Raw genomic sequence first — 24,037 nt, forward strand, 5'->3', positions numbered from 1 at the left:
CAGAGCACCCATACCTAACAGAAATCTTGTATTATATCTGAGTAGAAAGGGACCTCAGAAATTGACGAGTTCACAATTGCACACCAAAGGCAGTGATTTACTCTACCTCACATCCCTATTAAATGATGTCTAGCCTGTGGTTTAATATTTCCAAGGACAGGAGTTCACTATCTTTTAAAGGCACCTTATGGTATTGCCAATCACTCTTATCATTAGGAAGCTTTTCCTTCTACTGAGCCCCAAATCTTTCTCCTGCTTTTCCCCTGGAACACCCTGAAATGAAGTTATTATCATTTCTGTGATGGCCCTTCCATCTCAGGGCCTCCCTTATAACACTCTATAGCTCTTCTTTCTAGCTGTGCTCTAGGGAAGAGGCTGGTACTTCCAATTGCAGACCAGCTCTCCCTTGCCTGACCTGAGGTGTCCTACGGAAATCAAGCAGGGTCTGAAAGGCCTAGACAAAAGGAATACATTCCACTGAAGATCACGGGTGATCCAATTCTCTATTCTACCTCCCTTCCCATGATAAGTGCATCCCTGCACCACCTCTGCCCTAGGAACACTACCAAACACAAACGCACACTCACACACACAGAAAGAATAGGTTTAATTTATTAGTTGCTCTTTAGCAAAGGCTATATAGAACATTATTGGGGTGAAAATTAAATTCTAGTTACAGATTCATGAAACTTGAAGCCGAATTAGTTTTATGAGACTATCAACTCCCCTTTCATCCTCCTACACAGCAAGGTACCTCAATCATAGTCAATATAATTCTTTGCTGTTTTTAAATGATTAAAGCCGACATAATACATAATGCAGTTGATATTAAATATCTTGAGGAATGACAAATCAATAGAACTACTTTCACTCTTAGGCATTAACTGGTCACTTATAAATGTTCTGTTTATCCACTTTTCATTTTACATTTTCTCCTTAAAAGGACTTTATGTGTGAACTATTCATCATTATCTGCTATTTGTTTGTATACATGCATCATAAGTCTTCCAAAATAACATTTAAAGTCTTTCTTAATATTGCTTTAGAAATGTTAACCTTTAAGGAACATTCAGTTTAAAAAGTAAAGGTTCAGGCACTGACTCAGGAACACATGTTCAGCTAGGTCAAGATTTTGTTTCCCCCGACCAGATAAAAGACTCTAACAACATACAATGTGCCAGCTTCTTCTTTGCCCAACTCAGAGAAAGTCATATAAAGGAGACAAAGAAAACATGCTTGAAATTACAGTGACCAAAGGATTTGAATTAATAATTACATTAAATAACCATAACTTTTCATTTAACTATTCACATTCCACACAGTGGAAATTATCCTCTCCTCCAGATTTTTCACTTACACTCTTAACTTTGAAGAACTACAGTAACAAAATACAACTTACAGACTTCCAGGATGTGTGTTTTTTTTTTCTTTTAATGCCAAGCACAAAGTGTACATCATAAAATTCATATTTGGTGTTTGGCATTATTTTAATAGGTACGATCAAGACCACAAATATCTTGCCATAAAAATATTCTACTATAATAATGAAAAAATATATCATGACATCATCAGTGACTCGAATAAAATATGTTACAGATATGGCATTTTCAATGAAAGTTGGAAGACACACCACATTTGTACTAGTCTTAATATAGGCACAGTAAGAAGAACAGATATTTCCCTCTTTGGCTAGTGATGTGCTTTTAGGGTAGTTATGCTGCTGATTATCCAGTGAAGTTACTGTTGAGGAAATTCTCTTTACTTGAGCCAAATCTGCACTTATATGCAAGACTGTGGTACAAGCTCCTAAAAGAAGATTACTGCTGCCAACTTAAGTCATCTCTGTTAACAAAATTGCATGCTTGTGGCAGAGTTAAAACAAGAGAAATTCAGTGTTCGCTGGTTCTGAATGTCATTTTTCCTCTCTGGTGTGGTTTTACATTTTCAGCTTCTTTCCCTTTTCCTCTCTCCCACCCTCAAAATTCTGCCTTAGCATTTGTGTGCTTAATTAAATCCACTGTGTGCTTTATTGTTGGAGAATGTGGACAATACGAAGATTTGGGGCAGGATCATACAGTGTATACAAAACACACACACACTGTGTTTGGACAAATTTGCCTAGTGTGAGAATCATCAGTAGTGAGTTTAAAAGTTTGAAAATTAGACCCAACATTTTGGGTGTTTAAAATATCTCCCGCTTTCAAATGGCTCCTGTTTAGTTGTTAGATGGGAGAGCACTGGATCAAAACAAAAACAAAATAAAAATAGCTTCCCGAGTTGCAAGGGTTCTCTGAATGCCAGAGCCTTGATGGGCAACTGAATCTCAAGTCTACAGCGTTTGTTTTCCATATTACATAGGACTTGGCTAGGAGGCTGAGAAGATACAAGGCAAAAAGAGTATTCAGGGAGTTTGTATATAAAATCTCAGGCTTGAAGAAAACAGGTTAACCAAATCCGAAGTGCAATAAGGTTCACCCACCCTGCACTTTGGCCCTTAGATAAATCCTAAGTAGGCATTGGCAGTAGGCCAAGTTTAATCAGAGGACAGTGCCTACCAGTAGATACTGAATAGTTACAATGTTATGTCCATCCAACCAGTAGCAGATGAACAGCGAATACACCATGATGCTGTGCTCTCCTAACAGGGTCCCCTCAGATCCTCAGTGAGCACATAAAGGAAGGGAGGTCATATCCCTTATATCTCTACCAGGTATTAACACCTAACTACTCTCTAGCCAGAGGCAATTCCCTTTATTTCCTTACTCTCCTCCTGTTCTCTCTAGCCCAATCTCCTGACAATGGTTAAAACAAAAAGACCCCCAAAATACCTCTTGCTAAAACAGAGTAGTCCCTAAACTCTCTCTTAGACTACTGTCAGGTACACTCAGAAGAGGCAGAATCTTTATCAATCAGGTTAGTGGTTCTCAGAAGCATTATGGGAAATAGTGAACTGGAAATCCGCTGATTATAACCATGAAAAAGGAAAGGCATTAGGAATTTCAGCCTCTGAGGTTTCTGTTTAATTCCTACCCCTATGTAGAGAGTTCTAAACTACCCCTCTTTTCCACCTGAGGGACAAAGCAGAGGGGTTGGTTTGGTTTAGCTAACTTGCTTGGGTCTGAACATAGGAGTGGTCAATATTTATGTTTTCAGTTTGGTGTTAGGTTTGAACAAATCGCAGTGACAGCCAAAGTTAATCACCTTCTGGCAATCTCATTTCTCCTCTGTTCACTTGGGTTCTGTTAAATACTAGGAAAAGACTTTCTCAGAAGCATCAGCCTCACTGTGTTCTGGTATTGGCCTTTGAAACTTCTGCAATGTCCCTACTGACTTTTGCTGGGCCTGATTTGGCCTCACCTTCCACCCTCCCTTTCTCACTCCACTATCCTGCTTGTCCTTGCCCACACCAGCCTCCAGAGTCTGGAGGGTCTTCACAAAATGAAAAACATTTGCATCATGGTTAAGTGAATTAATTTAGAAACCTTGGCAAGCAAGAGACTAGACTGACATAGTCACTGACAACTTAAGGGATGGACTGTGGGAAGGAGGAGGAAAGGAGAATGCAAGCACAGGTTAAAAGGACTTTTCCATGTCGAATGCAGCACTAAAACAGGTCTCTTGCCCTCAGAGGAGCCTCTTCCATGAACATTCATTCCGAAGGGAGATTCTGGTCCCCAGGAGGGCACAAAAACACAAAGGCAGAACCAGACCATGGCCCCGCCCCTTTAGATGTGAGCCGGGGTGATATGGGTTTCAGGTACATCCCCATTAAAGCAGATATGTTTACAAAATAGGAAGTGCTCTCTAGCAGAGACTGTGTTTCCTCTGGTGACTAAAAACACCCACAGGCACCCATCCACACTCATGCACACGAACTACGCACAAGCAGCTCCGGCCAGGAGGCAGCTGGGGGTTCTTCTGGCCTCTAGGTTTAAGCCAAGAAAGGATCTGGTTGTTTTAGGTCTGGGACTTCCTGGGGCTGCATTCCTAGGACAGGCTGGGTGCACCTGGATTTGGCTTAATCCAAATCGATGGATATGCAACGACACTGCTTCACACGTGTGACTCTCTTCTTCTTGGTAGGTGGCTGTAGTTCAGGGCAGTTGAGTGTGACCATCATGGTAGTGAATTTCTTGGGCTTGCAGAAGGAGCAGGACTGAAAGGAACCTTCCTCCTTCCGGATGTGCCTGGGGATGTAGAAGGAGTTGCACTGGCCGTAACAGAAGCGGTTGATGATGGTGCGACTGTTGCAGCCTTCCTCGTGGATGGTCTGCTTAAGCGGCTGGGTTTTGCACCAGTCTCGCTTCAGGTATTTGCGCTCCGTCACATGCAGGGCCTCTTGGCTGGACTCCAGCACCTCCTCGCCGGGCATGGCAGTGCCCCGCCCTTGGCCCCGCCCCCGGTTCCTGGAGCCAGGCTGCTGGGGCGACTGAGTCTGCTCTGAATCATTGTGCTGGGCCTTGTCTGGCGGGGGGATGGCACCTTGGGACCCTTTCTTTTTCCCTTCAGCAGCCGGCAGCAGGGTCCCCAAGAGGAGAAGCAGGGCTCCCACCGTGTAGGCTGTGCGGCTCATACTAAAGGAAGGAAGCACAGAGAGGGGAAGACACAAAACATGGCAAAGTTAATTTAAAAATTAATAATAATAGCACCTAGCATTTAAACGCACTTGTTAAAACACTTATGTAAAATATTCCATTTACTTCTCACAGTACCTGTATGAATTAGGTACTATTATCTCCACGACCCAGCCGTCAATCCATGGAGTAACTTCCCCAGAGTCCCACAGTGACTAAGTCAAGGCTTAAACTCAGCCAGGGCCTAGCTCTTCTCTGCACCTATTCTCACAAGAACATCTTCCTGGCCTCTGGCACCAACCACATTTGACTTTGTATTACGTTCACTTAACTATATCCATTCTTGTATTTGGTAATATTTAGTAAGCTCCTACTATGTTAATGCCATATGACCTTTGCACCTTTTGAGGGGAACTTATTCGCTATTTTGTTTTACAGCAAGATGAATTAACCTCTCTGCCCAGAGGACTTCATTCCTCCGGAAATGTCCCAGTCTTTTCTCCCCAACTAGCCTGAGGCTTCCTGAGCTGTGAATGCTTATGAGACTTTGCATTTTTATCATATGTGGAAGGAGAGATTCATGGAGACTAGAAGGCATTTGACAGAGCAAAAACAACAAAATAGGAAAGGTTGAAAACAACAAAACAGGAAAGGTCGAGATCCTGGTGCAGTAACTTGCTATCTGATCTTAAGGATGTCACTTTGTCTCTCAATAAATGACTCCATTAAAGTGAAGATACCAATACTTCGTCTCCCCAGGTAGGTTGTTCAGATCCAACTCGATGTCAATGTGAGAGCAATTGGAGAACTAACCAAACGCGTGGCAGTACTGCAGATAGAACGACAGACAGTAGCGTGTAGGTGATGTGACTCATGAGGCTTCACCTCTCACCTTATTCTTATCTTGAAACTGGGCACAGATACTCAATGTATCATTCTTTGTACCACGATATACATTTTTCTACCTTTTAAATAGTGAAATATGTCACTCACATGTGTCTGTGTATATACAATTTAAAAGGTAGAAAAATGGGCATGATAGAACAAGTACGTGCAAATATTTACATTAATAAATGGCGTGGGCATGTTGAATAAATTAGTGGCAATGGATTACTGTGGACAGGTCTGAAGCTAGACATGGGTCTGAAAGGGCAGTGACATGTGAACAATGGCAAAAAATAACAAGGAGGTGAGGTGAGGGAAAAACAACAAAAAATAGGAAACCATAGACAGAGAGAGAAAAGAATGAATGAAGTGAAGAATGCAATTCAGAGAAAGGGGAACTCTTCTACAAGTTGAGTGTTCAGGGGAGGTAGTAAAGGCAGACAGAAAAGGCAGAAGAAGATGAGGAGGTGGAGAAGGAGCAGCATATTTTTAAAAATGAGAGTGCAAGAGAGAAGCCTCAGACTAAAAAGATTTTCCTCCTGGGACAGTGCTTCTTAGACTTGAAAGTGCAGACAATTGGCCAGGTGTGGTGGCTCATGCCTGTAATCCCAGCACTTTGGGAGGTCGAGGCGGGTGGAGCACGAGGTCAGGAGATCGACACCATCCTGGTGAACACGGTGAAACCCCGTCTCTACTAAAAATACAAAAAATTAGCCGGGCGTAGTGGTGGGCACCTGTAGTCCCAGCTACTTGGGAGGCTGAGGCAGAAGAATGGCGTGAACCCAGGAGACGGAGCTTGCAGTGAGCCGAGATTGCGCCACTGCACTCCAGCCTGGGTAATTGAGTGAGACTCTGTCTCAAAAAAAAAAAAAAAAAAAAGGAAAGAAAGAAAGAAAAAAGAAAAAGTGCAGACAATATCTGGGGGATAATGTGAAGATGTAGATTATGATTCAGCAGGTCTGCCTTTTTATTAAGCTTTGAGTAGCAAGCCCTATAAGCACTTGCTGCCATGGGGCACGGAGAGAATTATTAAAGTGTGGAGGGATTTTCTTTTCAATGGATGCAGTTTCGAATTCACAGCCTCCCTCCTGCGGCCATCACAACAATTGGACCTGAATCCTGAAGGTTCTCCTGTCCCACTCCTATGGTTTTCTGAACCTAAGAACACAGCTGTGTAGAACCCATTTTCCTTCTCTCTTTGGAATACCAGTATTACATATAATAACCACTAAGTGCAACTTAACAGTAACCTTATTATTTCTCCCACCAAAACTGGACAGGTTGGTATTATTAGAGCAATTACCTTGCACAAAGGCAGTGTAAGATCTAGATTTTCTAATGAACAGCACATGGTAAGTAAACATCATTCAACCCTAGAATAATGTCAAATTAAAAGAATTAAATATTGAATTTAAGATATCTTTAAATGGCACCATCTTTCCAACATTAACATAGTACTTTTAGACCAGTTCAAGTTTGGAGCTGATAATGTGACATTCAGCTTCTACTCCGACTGTAGGTTTCCCACCTTTGGTCAGTTTACATTACAACATCCCTGCTCTTTATACAGAGCTTTTGTTTTACCCCAACAACCAAAAAATTAATTTACTTTGTCTTTTTAAAAAAAAGCACTTATACCATACCATGCTGTTTGTGTTACTGTAGCCTTGTAGTATAGTTTGAAGTCAGGTAGCATGATGCCTCCAGCTTTGTTCTTTTTGCTTAGGATTGTCTTGGCTATACGGGCTCTTTTTTTGGTTCCATATGAAATTTAAAGTAGTTTTTTCTAATTCTGTGAAGGAAGCCAATGGTAGCTTGATGGGGATAACACTGAATCTATAAATTAATTTGGGCAGTATGGCCATTTTCATAATATTGATTCTTCCTATCCATGAGCATGGAATGTTTTTCCATTTGTTTGTGTTCTCTCTTATTACCTTGAGCAGTAGTTTGTAGTTCTCCTTGAAGAGGTCCTTCACATCCCTTGTAAGTTGGATTCCTAGGTATTTTATTCTCTTTGTAGCACTTGTGAATGGGAGTTCACTCATGATTTGGCTCTGTTTGTCTATTATTGGTGTATAGGAATGCTTGTGATTTTTGCACATTGATTTTGTATCCTGAGACTTTGCTGAAGTTGCTTATCAGCTTAAGGAGATTTTGGGCTGAGATGATGGGGTTTTCTAAATACACAATCACGTTATCTGCAAAGAGAGACAATTTGACTTCCTCTCTTCCTATTTGAATACCTTTATTTCTTTGTCTTGCCTGATTGCCCTGGCCAGAACTTCCAATAGTATGTTGAATACGAGTGGTGAGAAAGGGCATCCTTGTCTTGTGCTTGTTTTCAAAGAGAATGCTTCCAGCTTTTGCCCATTCAGTATGATATTGGCTGTGGGTTTGTCATAAATAACTCTTATTATTTTGAGATATGTTTCACCAATACCTAGTTTATTGAGAGTTTTTAACATGAAGAGGTGTTGAATTTTCTCAAAGGCCTTTTCTGCATCTATTGAGATAATCATGTGGTTTTTGTCGTTGGTTCTGTTTATGTGACTGATTATTGATTTGCATATGTTGAAGCAGCCTTGCATCCCTGGGATGAAGCCAACTTGATTGTGCTGGATAAGCTTTTTGATGTGCTGCTGGATTTGATTTGCCAGTATTTTATTGAGGATTTTCACATCGATGTTTATCAGGGATATTAGCCTGAATTTCCTTTTTTTTTGTTGTATCTCTGCCAGGTTTTGGTATCAGGATGATGCTAGCCTCGTAAAATGACTTAGGGAGGAGTCCCTCTTTTTCTGTTGTCTGGAATAGTTTCAGAAGGAATGGTACCAGCTCCTCTTTGTACCTCTGGTAGAATTCGGCTGTGAATCCATCTGGTCCTCGGCTTTTTTTGGTTGGTAGGCTACTAATTACTGCCTCAATTTCAGAACTTGGTATTGGTCTATTCAGGGATTTGACTTTTTCCTGGTTTAGTCTTGGGAGGGTGTATGTGTCTAGGAATGTATCCATTTCTTCTCAATTTTCAGTTTATTTGCGTAGAGGTGTTTATAGTATTCTCTGATTGTATTTCTGTGGGATCAGTGGTGATATCCCCTTGATCATTTTTTATTGTGTCTATTTGATTCTTCTCTCTCTTCTTCTTTATTAGTTTAACTAGCAGTCTATCTATTTTGTTAATCTTTTAAAAAAAAAAACCCAGCTCCTGGATTCATTGATTTTTTGAAGGGTTTTTTGTGTCTCTATCTCCTTAAGTTCTGCTCCGATCTTAGTTATTTCTTGTCTTCTGCTAGCTTTTGAATTTGTTTGCTCTTGTTTCTCTAGTTCTTTTAATTGTGATGTTAGGGTGTTGATTTTAGATCTTTCCCGCTTTCTCCTGTGGGCATTTAGTGCTATAAATTTCCCTCTAAACACTGCTTTAGCTGTGTCCCAGAGATTCTGGTATATTGTGTCTTTGTTCCATTTGTTTCAAAGAACTTATTTATTTCTGCCTTAATTTTGTTATTTACCCAGTAGTCATTCAGGAGCAAGTTGTTCAGTTTCCATGTAGTTGTGCGGTTTTCAGTAAGTTTCTTAATCCTGAGTTCTAATTTGATTGCATTGTGGTCTGAGAGACTGTTAGGATTTCTGTTCTTTTGCATTTGCTGAGGAGTATTTTACTTCTAATTATGTGGTCAATTTTAGAATAAGTGCGATGTGGTGCTGAGAAGAATATATATTCTGTTGATTTGGGGTGGAGAGTTCTGTAGATATCTATGAAAAAACTACTTTAAATTTCATATAGAACCAAAAAAGAGCCCTTATAGCTAAGACAATCCTAAGCAAAAAGAACAAAGCTGGAGGCGTCACGCTACCTGACTTCAAACTGTACCACAAGGCTACAGTAACCAAAACAGCATGGTACTGGTACCAAAGCAGATATATAGACCAATGGAGCAGAACAGAGGCCTCAGAAATAACACCACACATCTACAACCATCTGATCTTTGACAAACCTGACAAAAACAAGCAATGGGGAAAGGATTCCCTATTTAATAAATAGGGTTGGGAAAACTGGCTAGCCATATGCAGAAAACTGAAATTGGACCCCTTCCTTACACTTTATACAAAAATTAATTCAAGATGGATTAAAGACTTAAATGTAAGACCTAAAACCATAAAAATCCTAGAAGAAAACCAGGGCAATACCATTCAGGACATAAGCATGGGCAAAGACTTCATGACTAAAACACCAAAAGCAATGGCAACAAAAGCCAAAATTGACAAATTGGATCTAATTAAACTAAAGAGCTTCTGCATGGCAAAAGAAATTACCATCAGAGTGAACAGGCAACCCACAGAATGGGAGAAAAGTTTTGCAATCTATCCATCTGACAAAGGGCTAATATCCAGAATCTACCAGGAACTCAAACAAATTTACAAGAAAAAAGCAAACGACCCCATCAAAAAGTGGGCAAAGGATATGAACAGACACTTCTCAAAAGAAGACATTTATGGGGCCAGCAAACATATGAAAAAAAGCTTATCATCAGTGGTCATTAGAGAAATGCAAATCAAAACCACAATGAGATACCATTTCACGCCAGTTAGAATGGCGATCATTAAAAAGTCAGGAAACAACAGATATTGGAGAGGATGCAGAGAAATAGGAACACTTTTACACTGTTGGTGGGAGCGTAAATTAGTTCAACCAGTGTGGAAGACAGTGTGGCAATTCCTCAAGGAGCCTTCTCCTGGTCTCAAAGTATATTGTGAATTTGAGAAGGTTTCACGAATTTCTGGTATTTATTCAATTGGTACAAAGATCTAAAATAAAATATAACACAATTCAGTTGCTCCCCATTTCAGAGGAGGAGTACAGGAGATGGCCCCAGGCCTATGCCCCAATCTTCCTCCATACCTCCTGAAAATGGCCTCCAGACAAATTCACCCCTCCTAGACCAGGACCCTCTGAGTTTGTCATCCCAGAGGCCAATCCGAGACTAACTGGGAATGTATGTTGACTGCATAGGACAGGTTTACCTCATAAGGCCCCTTCCATAAACATCTATCCGAAAAATGCAATTTTATTTCTCTGAACCAACTTAAGGCTTTCTTTATACTCAACTTTTCCTTCTTGGCATTTTCACATCTGTTATTGAGTAAATATCTAGTCTGAGAGTTGATGAGGGCTTATTCATCACCTTACCCTCAGTGCCTGGCACAAGGCAGGTGCTTATAAAAATTTTGTAAATGCATGATTATTATGAACCTCATTGATTTACAGAGTTACCATTCTTCGCATTTTAAAATGCCTTCACCAGTGCCCATGAGCAGAAGAGCCAATTGCTATCCTTCAGATGTCTGACTCTCAGTGTGGCAAATTCCTTCCATCCCAGAGAGCTTCCTAAGACTTGTCTTTCTTTTTCTTGGAAAACTCCAAATGTCCCTGACTTTTTACCTGTTCTCATACGGAATGCTATGGGTTTCATTTTCTAATTGAAGCCATTGAAGTTAATACTATGGCGGAAGCCAATAGCAGAGCTATAAATTCAAAATTAGTCAACTATGGTTTTCAGTTTTAATTGCAACAGACTTTCTCTTTCTACGGGAGTGTGCCTACCTTCTAAGCCAAAGGGTCTAGAGTGACAGACAGGCTTTTTTTTTCTTTTCTTTAAAGAAAAGTACAATTTTCCTCAAAATAAGATTTATTAGCAATGGAAAGTGAAATGTTTTTTCATTTTTTAAAACTCTATTCTTCAAAAATCTTTAGTACTTACTGTAAGATGTCTGAGTTGTCAACCTTTGTTTATTCAGAGAGAAGTAAACACCAACTTCAAGAATGTCAGTCGAGACCTCAGCTTCTCAGAGAACAGCAGTGCTCTGAGGCACACTAGCTGCTCTACATGAGTGACAGTAAGCAGGATAAGAATTATAATTCATAGTGGAACCAGGGCTCCGCCACATCCTTGTCAATCACCCAACCTCTCTCCACCCCCAGACTGCTCTTGATTCTTCAGTGAAGGAAATACGAATGATGTGCACTTGAAATCCCAGTTGTAGTGTCACCAAATAATGTGCACTTTGTAAATATCAGAGATGTAGAGGAAATGCAGAAGATTTACATTTCTTGAGGACAATTCTCTTCCGCAGCAACATGTAGAAGGGTGTCCCACGGTAAAAATTCAGTGCATAGCTCATCCAGACTTAGGTTCCTATGACATCATCCATGCGCCGTCATTAGCTGCAAACACTTTATGGTAAATTCCACCACTTATGAAATGGCCTATTCATATCATTAAATTAAATTAAATTAAGATGGCCGGGCGCGGTGGCTCACGCTTGTAATCCCAGCACTTTGGGAGGCCGAGGTGGGCGGATCACGAGGTCAGGAGATCGAGACCACGGTGAAACCCCGTCTCTACTAAAAATACAAAAAATTAGCCGGGCGTGGTGGTGGGCGCCTGTAGTCCCAGCTACTCGGAGAGGCTGAGGCAGGAGAATGGCGTGAACCCGGGAGGCGGAGCTTACAGTGAGCCGAGATTGCGCCACTGCACTCCAGCCTGGGCGACAGAGCGAGACTCCGTCTCAAAAAAAAAAAAAAAAAAAAAAAATTAAATTAAGCTGCATCTCATAGACTCAGGGTACATCAAGATACCTAACATCTCCGTTGATTCTCTTTTGCAGACAGTATATCTTCTTTTCAAACTCTGCCTCAACCTCCCATGAGTGCAGTTCAGCTTCTTCAAGAAATGTGATGGTATTCTCATCATGAGTTTTCTTTGCAACTGTCCACCAGCAAGTCTCACCCCATCTCCATCATTTTTTCTCTTTGCCTCTATCCTCTCTTCCATTCTACTTGTCCCAGAGGACACGTACTCTCAAAGCAGGTCCTCTCTACCGCATGCTTTCCTTCCAGTTTCCCTTAGGGATCAAGAGCAAACATCTACAAGCAAGATAAGCCATATTAACCACCTCTATCCTGTGCAGGTCATGGCAATGTATTCCAATTTTCACAAATCCTCTAGGAACACAATATTCTAATTCTGAGGACTGAGAAATAAAAATGGTATATGTATGACCTGTTTCCAGTGTTCATGATGTCTTTGGGAAAGTTTAAGCCAGCTCTTTCTATCATTCTTCTTGCTGTATTTCTCATTTCAGCTAAGCAACCTGCTCATAATCAGTGAAAGGGAGTTTTGAGTAGGAATTACATGAAGGCCAAATGTCTGTGCATGGACTTCTGGTCAGTTCCTCCTGATGAATCAAGCTTTAGAAAGACATTCAATAGGCATGACATCAAATTATTCTCCCAGCATAAGAAATAATGGAAGTGACTACAAATGCTCTAAGTGCAGGCCAGGTTTTATAAGGATTTATTCCTTTTTCTCAGGTCTAAATCTTTGGGAAAAGTATAGCTTATTTTTAATTTGATCTTTAATTTTTAAAAAGATAATTGTGTTGAGTTTCTTTTTCAGACAAGTTGCACCAAGGAGATAAGAAGAATTCTTTGTTGGCACACAGGTAGAGGATAAAGTCTCATCCCCTTTGTGTTGTAAGAACCCTAAACAGCCTCTCTAGTCTGAAGACCAGGTTGGCTAAATCAGGCTGGGGCCCAACATTGCATAGGACAGGGAAGAGAACACCTGGTTGTGAAATATCTCAGGAGCTCTATGTTTGTCAAAGATCTTCTTAGGAAAGTTAATGACTATATACAATTCTTGAGGTCAACAAGAAACGAGTTAGAAAGTAATAAATTACTAAACGTTCACTGAGCATCACTGCTGAGAGACGGCCAAGTTACAGGTTCTGTTCTGTAGTGAAAGATGTGTTAGTCACTGCGTAATGTGGGACTCAGGATTTTTTTTTAAGAGATGTCACCCAGGCTGGGGTGCACTGGCACGATATCAGCTCACTGCAACCTCCACCTCCTGGGCTCAAGTGATTCTCCTGCCTCAGCCTCCCAAGTAGCTGAGATTACAGGCGCCTGCCACCACACCCAGCTAATTTTTGTATTTTTAGTAGAGACAGGGTTTCACTGTGTTGGCCAGGCTGGTCTCAAACTCCTGACCTCGTGATCCGCCTGCCTCAGTCTCCCGAAAGTGCTAGGATTACAAGCGTGAGCCACCTCACCCGGCCAGGATTCCAGATTTAATTTCAGAAATACCCTGTGATATATCCTGGTTCTGTATAACATTACTACTTTTCCTAACACCATTACTAATAATGAGTTACCTTTTATTTTGAAGCCCTTACTGTGCCAGGCATTATGCTGAATTCTGACCCAATTTTATCATTTATTTTTCATAACAAAGTATGAGGTAGATGATATCATCTTCCTTTTACCAATCAGGGAATTTACACTCAGAAAAGTTAGAAATTTGTCCAAGGTCACACAGCTCATAAGTGGGAGAGCCAGCGTTTTTTGTTTGTTTTGTTTTCTTTTTTTTGTTTTGTTTTGTTTTTTGACGGAGTTTTCACTCGTGTTGCCCAGGCTGGAATGCAATGGTGCTATCTGGGCTCACCACAACCTCTGCCTCCCGGATTCAAGCAATTCTCCTGCCTCAGCCTCCCAAGTAGCTGGGATTACAGGCATGTATCACCATGCCTGGCTAATTTTGTATTTTTAGTAGAGACGGGATTTTTCCATGTTGGTCAGGCTGGTCTCGAACTCCCGACCTCAGGTGATCGGTCCTCCTTGGCCTCCCAAACTGCTGGGATTACCGGCGTGAGCCACTGCGCCCAGCCGAGCCAACGATTTAAACCCAATTCTATCTAGCCCCAAACACAGGTCCTTAACCACTGTCCTATTGACACCCAGTGCTGTCCTTAACAGTGGGTCAATGGATATGTTTTCTAATGCAATACAATTTGAAGAGTGCTATAAATAAAATAATTATCTATTTTGTATCTTCATGTTCACATGTGAATAAAAAGATTTCTCTTGTCTCAGGAATTCCTGTTGTACTTTGAATTTCTAAGAGCATATGTTAAAACTAAAGAAAATTCCTTGCAGATCTAAGACACCGGCTGGTAGCACTTGCCTGATGGTTGCCTTTTGGTTAGAGGCTGCTGTCACCTCCTCTAACCACTGTCCCCCACCTGCCTTTCCTTTACATAAGAGGTTTATATTTCCTGGCTGTCCTTTACTCTCTGTCATGGAACATGCTCCACAGCTTTGCTGTCAACAAGCAGTTCTTGGGGGAGGTGTCTGTGGCATGAAATTTCTTTGCATTTTATCACTTTTAATACTTGACCATTAAGACTGAAGGCATCTTCGGCTTAGTTTCAAAGACAGGGTAGGCAGCCCTCATTCAGAGATGGAGGACATAATAGGTTTTTATTCTTCCCTGTGTAACTACTCACATAAAGACCGCATTAGCCAACCTGGATTTCCTACAGAGCATGGGTTACCAAAACATTTCACTAAAAATGAACTTTTAAGAAAATAGGAAACCTGTGAAATTACAAAGTTTACAAAAGACTCTAATTCCTACAATGACCTGGAGGTTAAACACACACACACAGACACACACACACATACACACACACATACTGCCACTACCCTGCTAAAAATCCCTTAAATAGTTAATATTAACAATTTGACAGTGCCATTTATCCAGAGATAGTAATCAAATCGCCTACTGTTGTAGACTTGGCTTGGGGGGCAGTGAGAATATACAGTTTTCTTAAGATCTTTCCCTCCTTGCTTTGAAAAGTACATCCCCCCTCAAGACTCTCATGCTCCCCCTCCTTCCAAAAAAAGAGAAAAGGGGAGGGGGAAGCCCTAGGGATGAAAGAGGACTCCTCACCCTAGAATGGGGTTATCTTAACCTCTTCTACGCTATTTATTTAACTTGTGTGTACAGCCAGAAGGAAGCCACTACTCTGGGGTCCCTGGGACAGCTTAAAACCCTAGTGACCCACTTAACACAGTAGATTGTTTTAATCAGTTCGTGTCCTGGCACCATCTCGAAGGGGAACATAAACAGACGCGCACACCGCTCAGATTTGCTCTTTCCAGCAGGAGATCCAATTACCTATCGGTGGTCACCCCTCTGCCCTCGGACCGTTGAAGAGGAGATTTTAACCCCTAACGCTGAGGCTGTGTTTCTGTCTATAAGAGCCGAGATTCGGAGTCGGTCGAGGAGGGGAAGGTAGTAGACGGGCTCGACCCGGGAGCGCTTTAGGGACAGCTCCGGGCGCGCGGGAATTTCTTCACAGCAGAGGCTGGTCACCTGCCGTCCGTCCCTCCCCGCCTGGCCGGGGGACCGTCGCCAGAGCCTGGCACAGGCAAATAAATGCCAAGCTGGGGCGCCCCCAAGGAGGAGCTGCGATGTGAAGGCAATGCCAAGCGAGAGCGGTGGCGCGTCTATTCTTCCGGAGCCTGTAGTCTACAAATAACTCCGGCCAGCAAGGAGGTGACAGCCCCAATGTACCTCCCACTCCTCTACTATGGCCTTGCTCCGCAAGCTGTGGAGGGGCCAGCGGAGCCAGCCGGACAGCAAGAAAGAACGAAAGACGCCCAGCTCGTTGCAGCCGCCAACCCGCCTCAGCCGCCAGTCCCTAGTCCTCAGGAGCTAGTGAGGCGCAGCGAGGCGAGGCCGGGGCCCCTAGAACACAGTTTAAGGGGTGCGCGCGGAAGTGGGAACCAGCCGGTGGCCGCTGCCCGGCGCCAGAACGTCTACCATTCAGGCCCGGCGTGCGCGGGGCCGGGAAGAGGCTGGAGTAGAGAAGCGAGCGCCCGCGAGTGCGTGGCCGGTCCGCCAGCGCGTGTGGTGTGTGCCTTGTGAGCACTGCGGGTTCGCTGGACCCCGCGGCCAGGGCCGCGCTCCGCACCCCAGCTGTCGGGTTACCCACCGTTCGGTTTTCCGCTGTGGCTGAACACAACGGCTCTGCCCTTGCCAGTCTCCATCTCACCTCGGGGATGGGCAAATGCACACATCATGGATTATCCGGATGCTCCAACCAGCGGACTCCAATAGGCGCCCCAAGACGCCCCCAGACCCAGCGCGGCGCCTCAAGCACATGGGACCCTCTCAAGGCAACTCGCCGCGCAGTCAGTGGCCCACACGTAGGTCCGGATGCTCCTGCGCTCTGGCGGCCCGGACTTCGCGCCCTCGCTAAGCGGGCGCGTCTGCCAGGCGCTGCTGCCACCAGCACCAAGCGTGTTCGGGGGCCTCCCGGAGGTGAAAACGGGATGTGGGGGTCATCCTGCCCGCTCCTGACAACCCTTTTTCCTACGTTTCCCTGCAGACCTAGAGCAGCGAGGTTACGGTGTCCGCAGCCTCAGCAAGAAGGACCCTGCGATGGTTCTTCACGATTCGCCCCCGCGAACAGCGCACCCGGGCCTGCGCGCACGGAGGGCTGCCGCGCGTGGAACTGAGCGGGTCCTGCGGTCGGTTTGCGGCCCTCTTCCGCCACCCCCCTCACACCCCTGCCGGGTGCGTCCGCGCTCACCTGTCAGTGCGGCGGGTCCTCCGGGCCTGCGCTTTCGACGCGTGGCGCTGAGTGCGGCCGCGGCCAGAGCCGCCGGGGCTCGGCGCGGGGTCAGCGGGACCGAGAGTGACGCGGCGGCCGTGCACTGGGTCGCCCGGTTCGCGGAAGGCGCACCGAGTGCCAGGCATCGCGCCGTCTCCCGTTTAAATGCCGGCGGCAGAGCGCGGCGCCCGGGGCCGCGCCTCTCCATTGGCCAGGCGCCGCCGCCGCCGCCAGACCCGCTATCCGCCCCCCTTCCCGGTACTGCCCCCGCCTCCCGCACCCCTCCTGCTTCCCCGCGGGGTCCCCTCTCCGCCCGCCTCGCCTCTTTGTCTGCTCCCCCCGCCCGGGCCGGCTGGGAGAGGTCACCCCAGGGAACCGCGCCTGGAATGCACAGCAAATCACATTTTCCGCTCCCGTTGGAGAGGGAAGAGCGGGAGGAAATCCCCCCGGCTCCTGGCCCCTCATTCCTTCTCTGCCCCAGGTCTGGGCTTCCCCTGTCGGCCGCCCGGCATCGCCTGCGTTGGTCCCGCGCTCAGTCGCCGAGACTGCACTGGGAAGCGCAAGATCTCCGTGGGATCGTGCCAGATTCGGCCATTCTTCCCCTCTGGAGGGAACGGGACTGCGGGATGCTCTGGTAGAGCGGCCGTCGTGGCTCCCGCGCGGCCCCGCCCGAGGCCCCCAACTTCGAGGGCGCTGACCCCGGCGCCCCCGTTAACCTGGCGGGCTCGCCGGCCGCCAGCAGGAGCCTGTCCCCAACATGGCACCCTCCTCTCCTCGCCCGCCACGGCGGCCTCGGCTGTGAGTGTACAGAGGGGAGTCACGGGAGGAGAATAAAACTAAAAGGACCGTCAAAAGTCAAGGCTTCCGTTCCTAAATTATCTTAAGAGAGAGAGAGAAAACAGTCACTGGGCGAGAGGGGTTTTCTGTAGCATATCAAAGACGAATAAATCAGGAAAATAAAACGTTAGATGAGGAAGTAACTTCCCAGAAATTTAGGACAAAAACCTAAAACCAATGTCACATTCCGGATACCAAGTACATAAATAGTTTTCGAAAGATGAGCGAACACTTTCATTTGTTCTCTTAGCTTGAAAAATTGGTTCCTCAAAGAGGCCGTAAGTTTTGTGTGTCGAAGCTAAAGTCCGTGCAAAAATTAACACGTCTGCAAGATCTGCAGACCAGCTCCATCAGCCACGTCAAATGAAGACTTTGCAAAAGATTTGCTACAGAAGGAAATATGAAGGTGTCTGTATTGTCTAAAGCAAAATCAACAAAACAATGAAATCCATCAAAAGATACTTACGAAACACCCGTAATTTAAGTACTTGACTAGGAAAACAAGACCAGACCAGAAAACAGCGTATTTTTTTTTCTCTTTAGTCCGGCGTTAGGGGGAAGAAGCAAGAAACATGTACTAGATGCTGTTAGGAACGTGAAATAGATATTTTTAAATAAATGAAGCAAGAAGGAAGTCTGCATTAGTATCTTTAAAATCTTAGTCCTCTGAATGTTTTGTTTGTGCAGATGGCAGTTTCTACACATGAACTCGAGGCTGCACTTTACAATTCTCAATCATTTTTTGTTAAATCATCCAGTGAGCCACAGTTTGTAGCTGCCTGCAGGATGAGAGCATTGAACCAGCGTGAAGACCTGTCTTGCTCACGTGGGCTCCTGGAGAGATAGGTAATCAGAAATACACAAAATACTTAGGCGATGACCAGTTCAGTCGAAGCCCACTACCAAGCTGTATTGGAGCCAGCTGTTCTCCCACCGTGCAAACTGCTGTACTTCTCCCCACAAAAGGGAGCATATTTTACAAATTCATTAACTCCTTCTCATCTAAAATAAAAGCTTTAGTCACTTCTTCTTTTCCCAAGACTTATATACTGCCCCAAATCAAAATACAAAGAGGCTGAAATTACCTCCCAAAATGGAAGTGATTTTCTTTTGGAGCCCTGACACTGTGGTTTTCTCTATCTCCATCTATCAAATCATAATGACTCTTCCTCATGCAGTTTCTCAGGCCATATTTTCTACAATAGAGCCCCCACCTCCTCCCCACAACACACGCCCCCTCTCTGTATCCCAAAGAGATAGAGAGGGCTGTGCGTCACTGCATCATTTTTCTTCATTCTCATTTCTCTCTCCCTTCTCCCTGGCATTATAGTATTTCTTGCCACTAGAATGTAAGGTTCATAAGGGCAGGCATTTTGTCTAGGTCACTTTGACTACATGAAGCACATAGAATATAGATTGTCTAACACAGCACTCAGATTCAATAAATAGTTGTGGACTGAGAATGTTGAGCACATTCCCACTAAGATTGTCCGCTGAACCAAATGCTGAGGATATAACCATCATGGATAGGATAAACACAGGCCCTCAAACCTCACAGAATTTATGGTCTAGTATGTTTGTAAATATTTTTATAGAAACACAAGTTTTTGCCCAATATTTGTGTTTCCACAGCTCCTAACAAGTGATTGCAAACCATTATCCAATCAGGATGAAGGCATAAGGGTAAAAACTCCCTAGACTTCTCTAAACATGGTTACATAATTAAAACCTGCTTTTAGTAAGGGGAGAAGAAGTAGAATGACTCGATGTAGTCAAAGTTAAACTCAAATCTGAGATGCCTAAACCATGATCACTAAATGATTAATTTTATTTAATGAAAGTACTTTCAAACTACTTTGAGGTTGTGAGAAGAGTAGATTCTGCTCAGCCACTGGTTCATAAAAGTAAAGTCCATTTCCTCTTGTTTTGCCCACCTGTGTATGGAATGTGCTAGCCTCTCTCTAACCCCAAGAAGCTAAAAGAGGGCTACTCCCCAGGTTTGGAGAATAACTTTGAAGACCTTTAGAGAAGAGTTTTTACTTAGATCTGCAAAAGCTATTTACAGCCGTTCATCCAATTGCAGAGACTATGTATGCCGTCTTGCATAGGATTAAAAAAGAATAAAGCCCTTTACACAGTTGGAACTGACCTTGTATGCCCTTTCTAAAGAAAAAAGTATTAAACTATAAACTTGACAATGATTAAGTAAAAATATATTTACAAGAGTCAAATACCAGTTAAATGGATCATATTCAGAATGAATTTTTCTTATAAGTTAGTAAGAAAAAAATCCCCACAAATAACCCAATAGAAAAAAAAAATTGCACATGGCCAAAGCACATGGGCAGGTAATTCACAAAAAAGAAACCTGGACAACCAGTAAATACAAAAAGATGCAACATTACACCAGTAAATCAGGGAAATATAAACTGAAATGAGAAGATACTGTTGCTTATCTACTAGGTTACCAAAGATCTAAAAGTCTGACAATATCCAGCATTGGAAAAGGTAGAGAGAAGCAAGCAATCAAATGCATTGCTAATGGGAGGGTAAATTCGTACCATCATTTCAGAGAGTAATTTGTTAATTTGCGTTAATATTAAACATGCACTTAGTATGCCACCCAGACGTTACACTTCTAGGTAAACACCTTAGAAAAATTTGAACGTGTGTATGAGGACTAGAAAGTTGTATAAGCATGTTTATTGTGGTATTGTTTGTAACAATCTTAATGTCCATCAACAGATATAGAAGGCATAAGAAATTATTTTATTCATATGGCAAAATGCTACATAGCTAATAAAAGAAATTGATTAGATTTTTATATTTTAACACAGAGCTGAAAACATAGAGATGCTTTTTTTTTAAAAAAAAAGGAAGCTGCAGAATGATATAAGTATTGTGATACCATTATGTGTATTTTATAGTAAACATATAAAAATAGCATAAATTGCTTGTGAAGCATGTGGTCATGTGCATGCATAAGTAGTGAATTGGAATCCATACCTTTAATGATGTTCACCAGAACGAGGAGGGGAGGAGGTGGATCAGGCATGGACGACAAAAGAATTTTCAACATTACAAACCACTTAAAAATTTTATGTCTTAAAAAAAAATCTTGAAAGAAATATGACAAAATGTGGGCAATTTGAATTTCTGGGTGATGGGTGCATGGATGTGTTTGTTAGATAATTCTCTCTACATGTTGATAATTTTTTAAATCCTCAAATTTAAAACAAATGTGATGTTTCTATTATGATTTCAAGAGTGATTTTGATCATCATTTGTAAACTGAACATTTTTGCTTCCCATGTGTCTTTTGTAACCAGCTCCAATCTGAGTAGGCATGTTTTCAGAATGCAAACAAGCCCTTATGTAAGTGTGTATGTCTGCTGACCTGTCTGAGGTCTACGCCTAACCAGTTTCCTGTGTGGAAAATGCACGTGCATATGAAAATTCTGGACAATGTTGCCAAATACAGGTATATGAAATGAGTTATTCAGGACCATTGTAATATAATTCATGCCTTATTTCATGCACATACTTATTGCATATACTCCATGTTCAGTTCAGTATGCAAAAGGTGAAAGCTTCAAACTATGAACGTAATCCTTCACAGGCAATAGTTCTGGCACAGTGGGAAAAAGCACGGAACTTGGAGTCAGGAAAGTCAGAGTAAATTCCTGATACTTCCCCTTAGAAGCTGAATATCTCAATTAGGTATTTAAAGCCTCTGGGCTGAAATTCAACCATCTGTATTATAGGAATGGTGATAACACCCACTTCTGGGTAGATGCTGGGATTAAGTAAAACAAGCTCTTTGAAAGTGCCAGGCACCTAATAAACATCAACGTCTGCATAGATACCAGAGTTCAACTGGGAGCTAACACAAAAAAACAGTAAGTCTAATATCAGCGTCTGTTGGGTCTTACGTATCTTTTTGTTTGTTTGTTTGTTTTGAGGCGGAGTCTCACTCTGTCGCCCAGGCTGGAGTGCAGTGGCGCCATCTCGGCTCACTGCAAGCTCCGCCTCCCGGGTTCACGCCATTCTCCTGCCTCAGCCTCCCGAGTAGCTGGGATTACAGGCGCCCGCCACCACGCCCGGCTAATTTTTTGTGTTTTTAGTAGACACGGGGTTTCACTGTGTTAGCCAGGATGGTCTTGATCTCCTGACCTCGTGATCCACCCACCTCGGCCTCCCAAAGTGCTGGGATTACAGGCGTGAGCCACTGCGCCCGTCTGGGTCTTATGTATCTTTATATTCATTCTGGGTAATGCAGGGGTGGCACACGGCAAATGCTTGACAAAGCTATGAAATGAGTACTTGCATAGGGAGAAGGAAGGAAGGGAGGAAGGGAGGAGAAGAAAATAAGGGGAAAAGAAAGAGATAGAGGAAGAGATAAAGAGAGAGATGGAGGGAGGAAGGAAGGAAATAAGGGAGAGAAAGGGAAGGAGGAAGACAGGAAAGAAAATGAGTGATTCCTTCCAGTAAATGGCACAACTTTTTTTTTTTTAAACCAGTAAATAGTTTTACCCAACACTTCTGGCTCTTTTTTTGCCTGCAGTACAAGAATCACGCTAACCTAAAGTTACCCTTCTCAGGATGGTTCCACTGCAGTGATAGAAGCTGAGAATAAGAGACCAGAAGATGCCCAAATGTGTAGTTAGACAGGCTGAAACTCCCATCCAAGAGACTGGGGAGTGAAACAAGACAGAAAGACAGAGACAGCAATGTATTTCTCAGCAAAAATTCACATACCCAGTGCCTAAATGTAACAGAATCTGTGTGAAACGAGGCTCCTTTCTTTGTCTGCTGACAGGATAACTTGCTACGTTTGAAAGGTTTATACCGAATGTATTTGTTTTGAGCTCTTTGATGTGACCTCACTCTTGGAAAAAAAATGTGATGGGACTTTATTCAGTTAATAATTTTGTGTTTTCCCTTATAGCTTGTGTTCTTCATTTTCTAAATTTTTTTTCGTGGGGGGTTTCTCTTTGAAAAAAGCTCATTTTACTGCATTTTTAAAATGCTGAGGGCTGGGCACGGTGGCTCACGCCTGTAATCCCAGCACTTTGGGAGGCCAAGGGGGGCGGATCACAAGGTTAGGAGATCGAGACCATCCTGGCTAACACGGTGAAACTCCGTCTCTACTAAAAATACAAAAAAATTAGCCGGGCGTGGTGGCGGGCGCCTGTAGTCCCAGCTACTCAGGAGGCTGAGGCAGGAGAATGGCTTGAACACAGGAGGCAGAGCTTGCAGTGAGCCAAGATCGCACCACTGCAGTCCAGCCTGGGCGACAGAGCAAGACTCCATCTCAAAAAAACAAAAACAAAAACAACAAAAAATGCTAGTGCCTTGGGGAAGATCTGTTGAAAGTACCTATTAAACTGAAGGTTGCAAGGTTTTACCCCACTGTCTCTGGCTATCCTGTTCCTCACTTTTTTTTTTTTTTAAACTTTTGGCTTATTTAGTCCCTTCCCAGTCTTTGTTTCCTTGATGTCTCTGCTATTTACTAGAAGTCATTTTAGGATTCACCTTTTCACTCTTGTGTCCTTTTTTACAGGCGTGGAAGTATACGTGTGATTTTGCTCTTACTGCCGCTCTCTTAATATGTCACTTGGACTGATTCATTACATCTTATAAAATATTTTATAACATAAAGTTATTGTAAAAATATTACAAACTCATCACAGAAAACTTGGAAATAGAGAAAAATATAAAGAAAATAAAAATATGCCGTAATCTCACAATCCCCAAATAACCACTGTTTGCTCACACACACTATATATATATGTACATATATGGATTTCCTTCTAATTATATAGCGGTTGTGTATGTGTGTGTGTGCGTGTGTATGTGAGAGAAAGAGAGAGAAGATGCTGTATATAATAAGATGCTTTAACTTTTAAATGTAACCTAATATTTTAATTATTTTGGGGGGACATTATTAAAATTCTTCAAAAATACAGTTTAACAGTAGTATAATATTCTCTTGTATGAATAACATACTATAACACTTTATTTTCTCTTATATGGTTAACAATGTGTGTGTGTATGTGTGTGTGTGTATACATACATTTCTTAAAGTGGCCTTTTATTAATTACTTAATGTGTACCAAACACGAGGCTTTATGTGCATTATCTAATTTAGTTATTGTAACACTCTTATGAAATTGCTACTATTGTTTGTTTTGTTTTAAAGATGAGGAAACTGATGTCTAGAGATGTTGTGTGACTGTCTCAAGGGCACACAGCTATATGAAGCAGTCACAGCTGCT

At 42.9% G+C, this 24,037-nt stretch overlaps 1 protein-coding gene across 1 annotated transcript; it reads right to left on the minus strand.

Moving 5' to 3' along the window:
- Positions 1-594: 594 nt before the first annotated feature.
- On the minus strand, positions 595-17,083 carry GREM1 (gremlin 1, DAN family BMP antagonist). Its single transcript, XM_003272780.3, has 2 exons — positions 16,902-17,083; positions 595-4,574 (listed from the first exon to the last, which is right to left on the minus strand). Exons 1-2 carry the CDS (start codon positions 17,066-17,068, stop codon positions 4,019-4,021), a joined length of 723 nt encoding a protein of 240 aa, XP_003272828.2. The 5' UTR covers positions 17,069-17,083; the 3' UTR covers positions 595-4,018.
- Between the last annotated feature and the right edge of the window lie 6,954 nt (positions 17,084-24,037).

The sequence above is a fragment of the Nomascus leucogenys genome, chromosome 6 (assembly GCF_006542625.1).
Source record: "Nomascus leucogenys isolate Asia chromosome 6, Asia_NLE_v1, whole genome shotgun sequence".
Lineage (NCBI taxonomy): Eukaryota > Metazoa > Chordata > Mammalia > Primates > Hylobatidae > Nomascus > Nomascus leucogenys.

Excerpts from the sequence above, each read along its gene's own strand:
- GREM1 (XM_003272780.3), bottom strand. The coding sequence starts at position 17,068 with ATGCCTGGCACTCGGTGCGCCTTCCGCGAACCGGGCGACCCAGTGCAC. Across the intron at positions 4,575-16,901 it reads AGGACCCGCCGCACTGACAG|TATGAGCCGCACAGCCTACA; the intron begins GTGAGCGCGGAC and ends TCCTTCCTTTAG.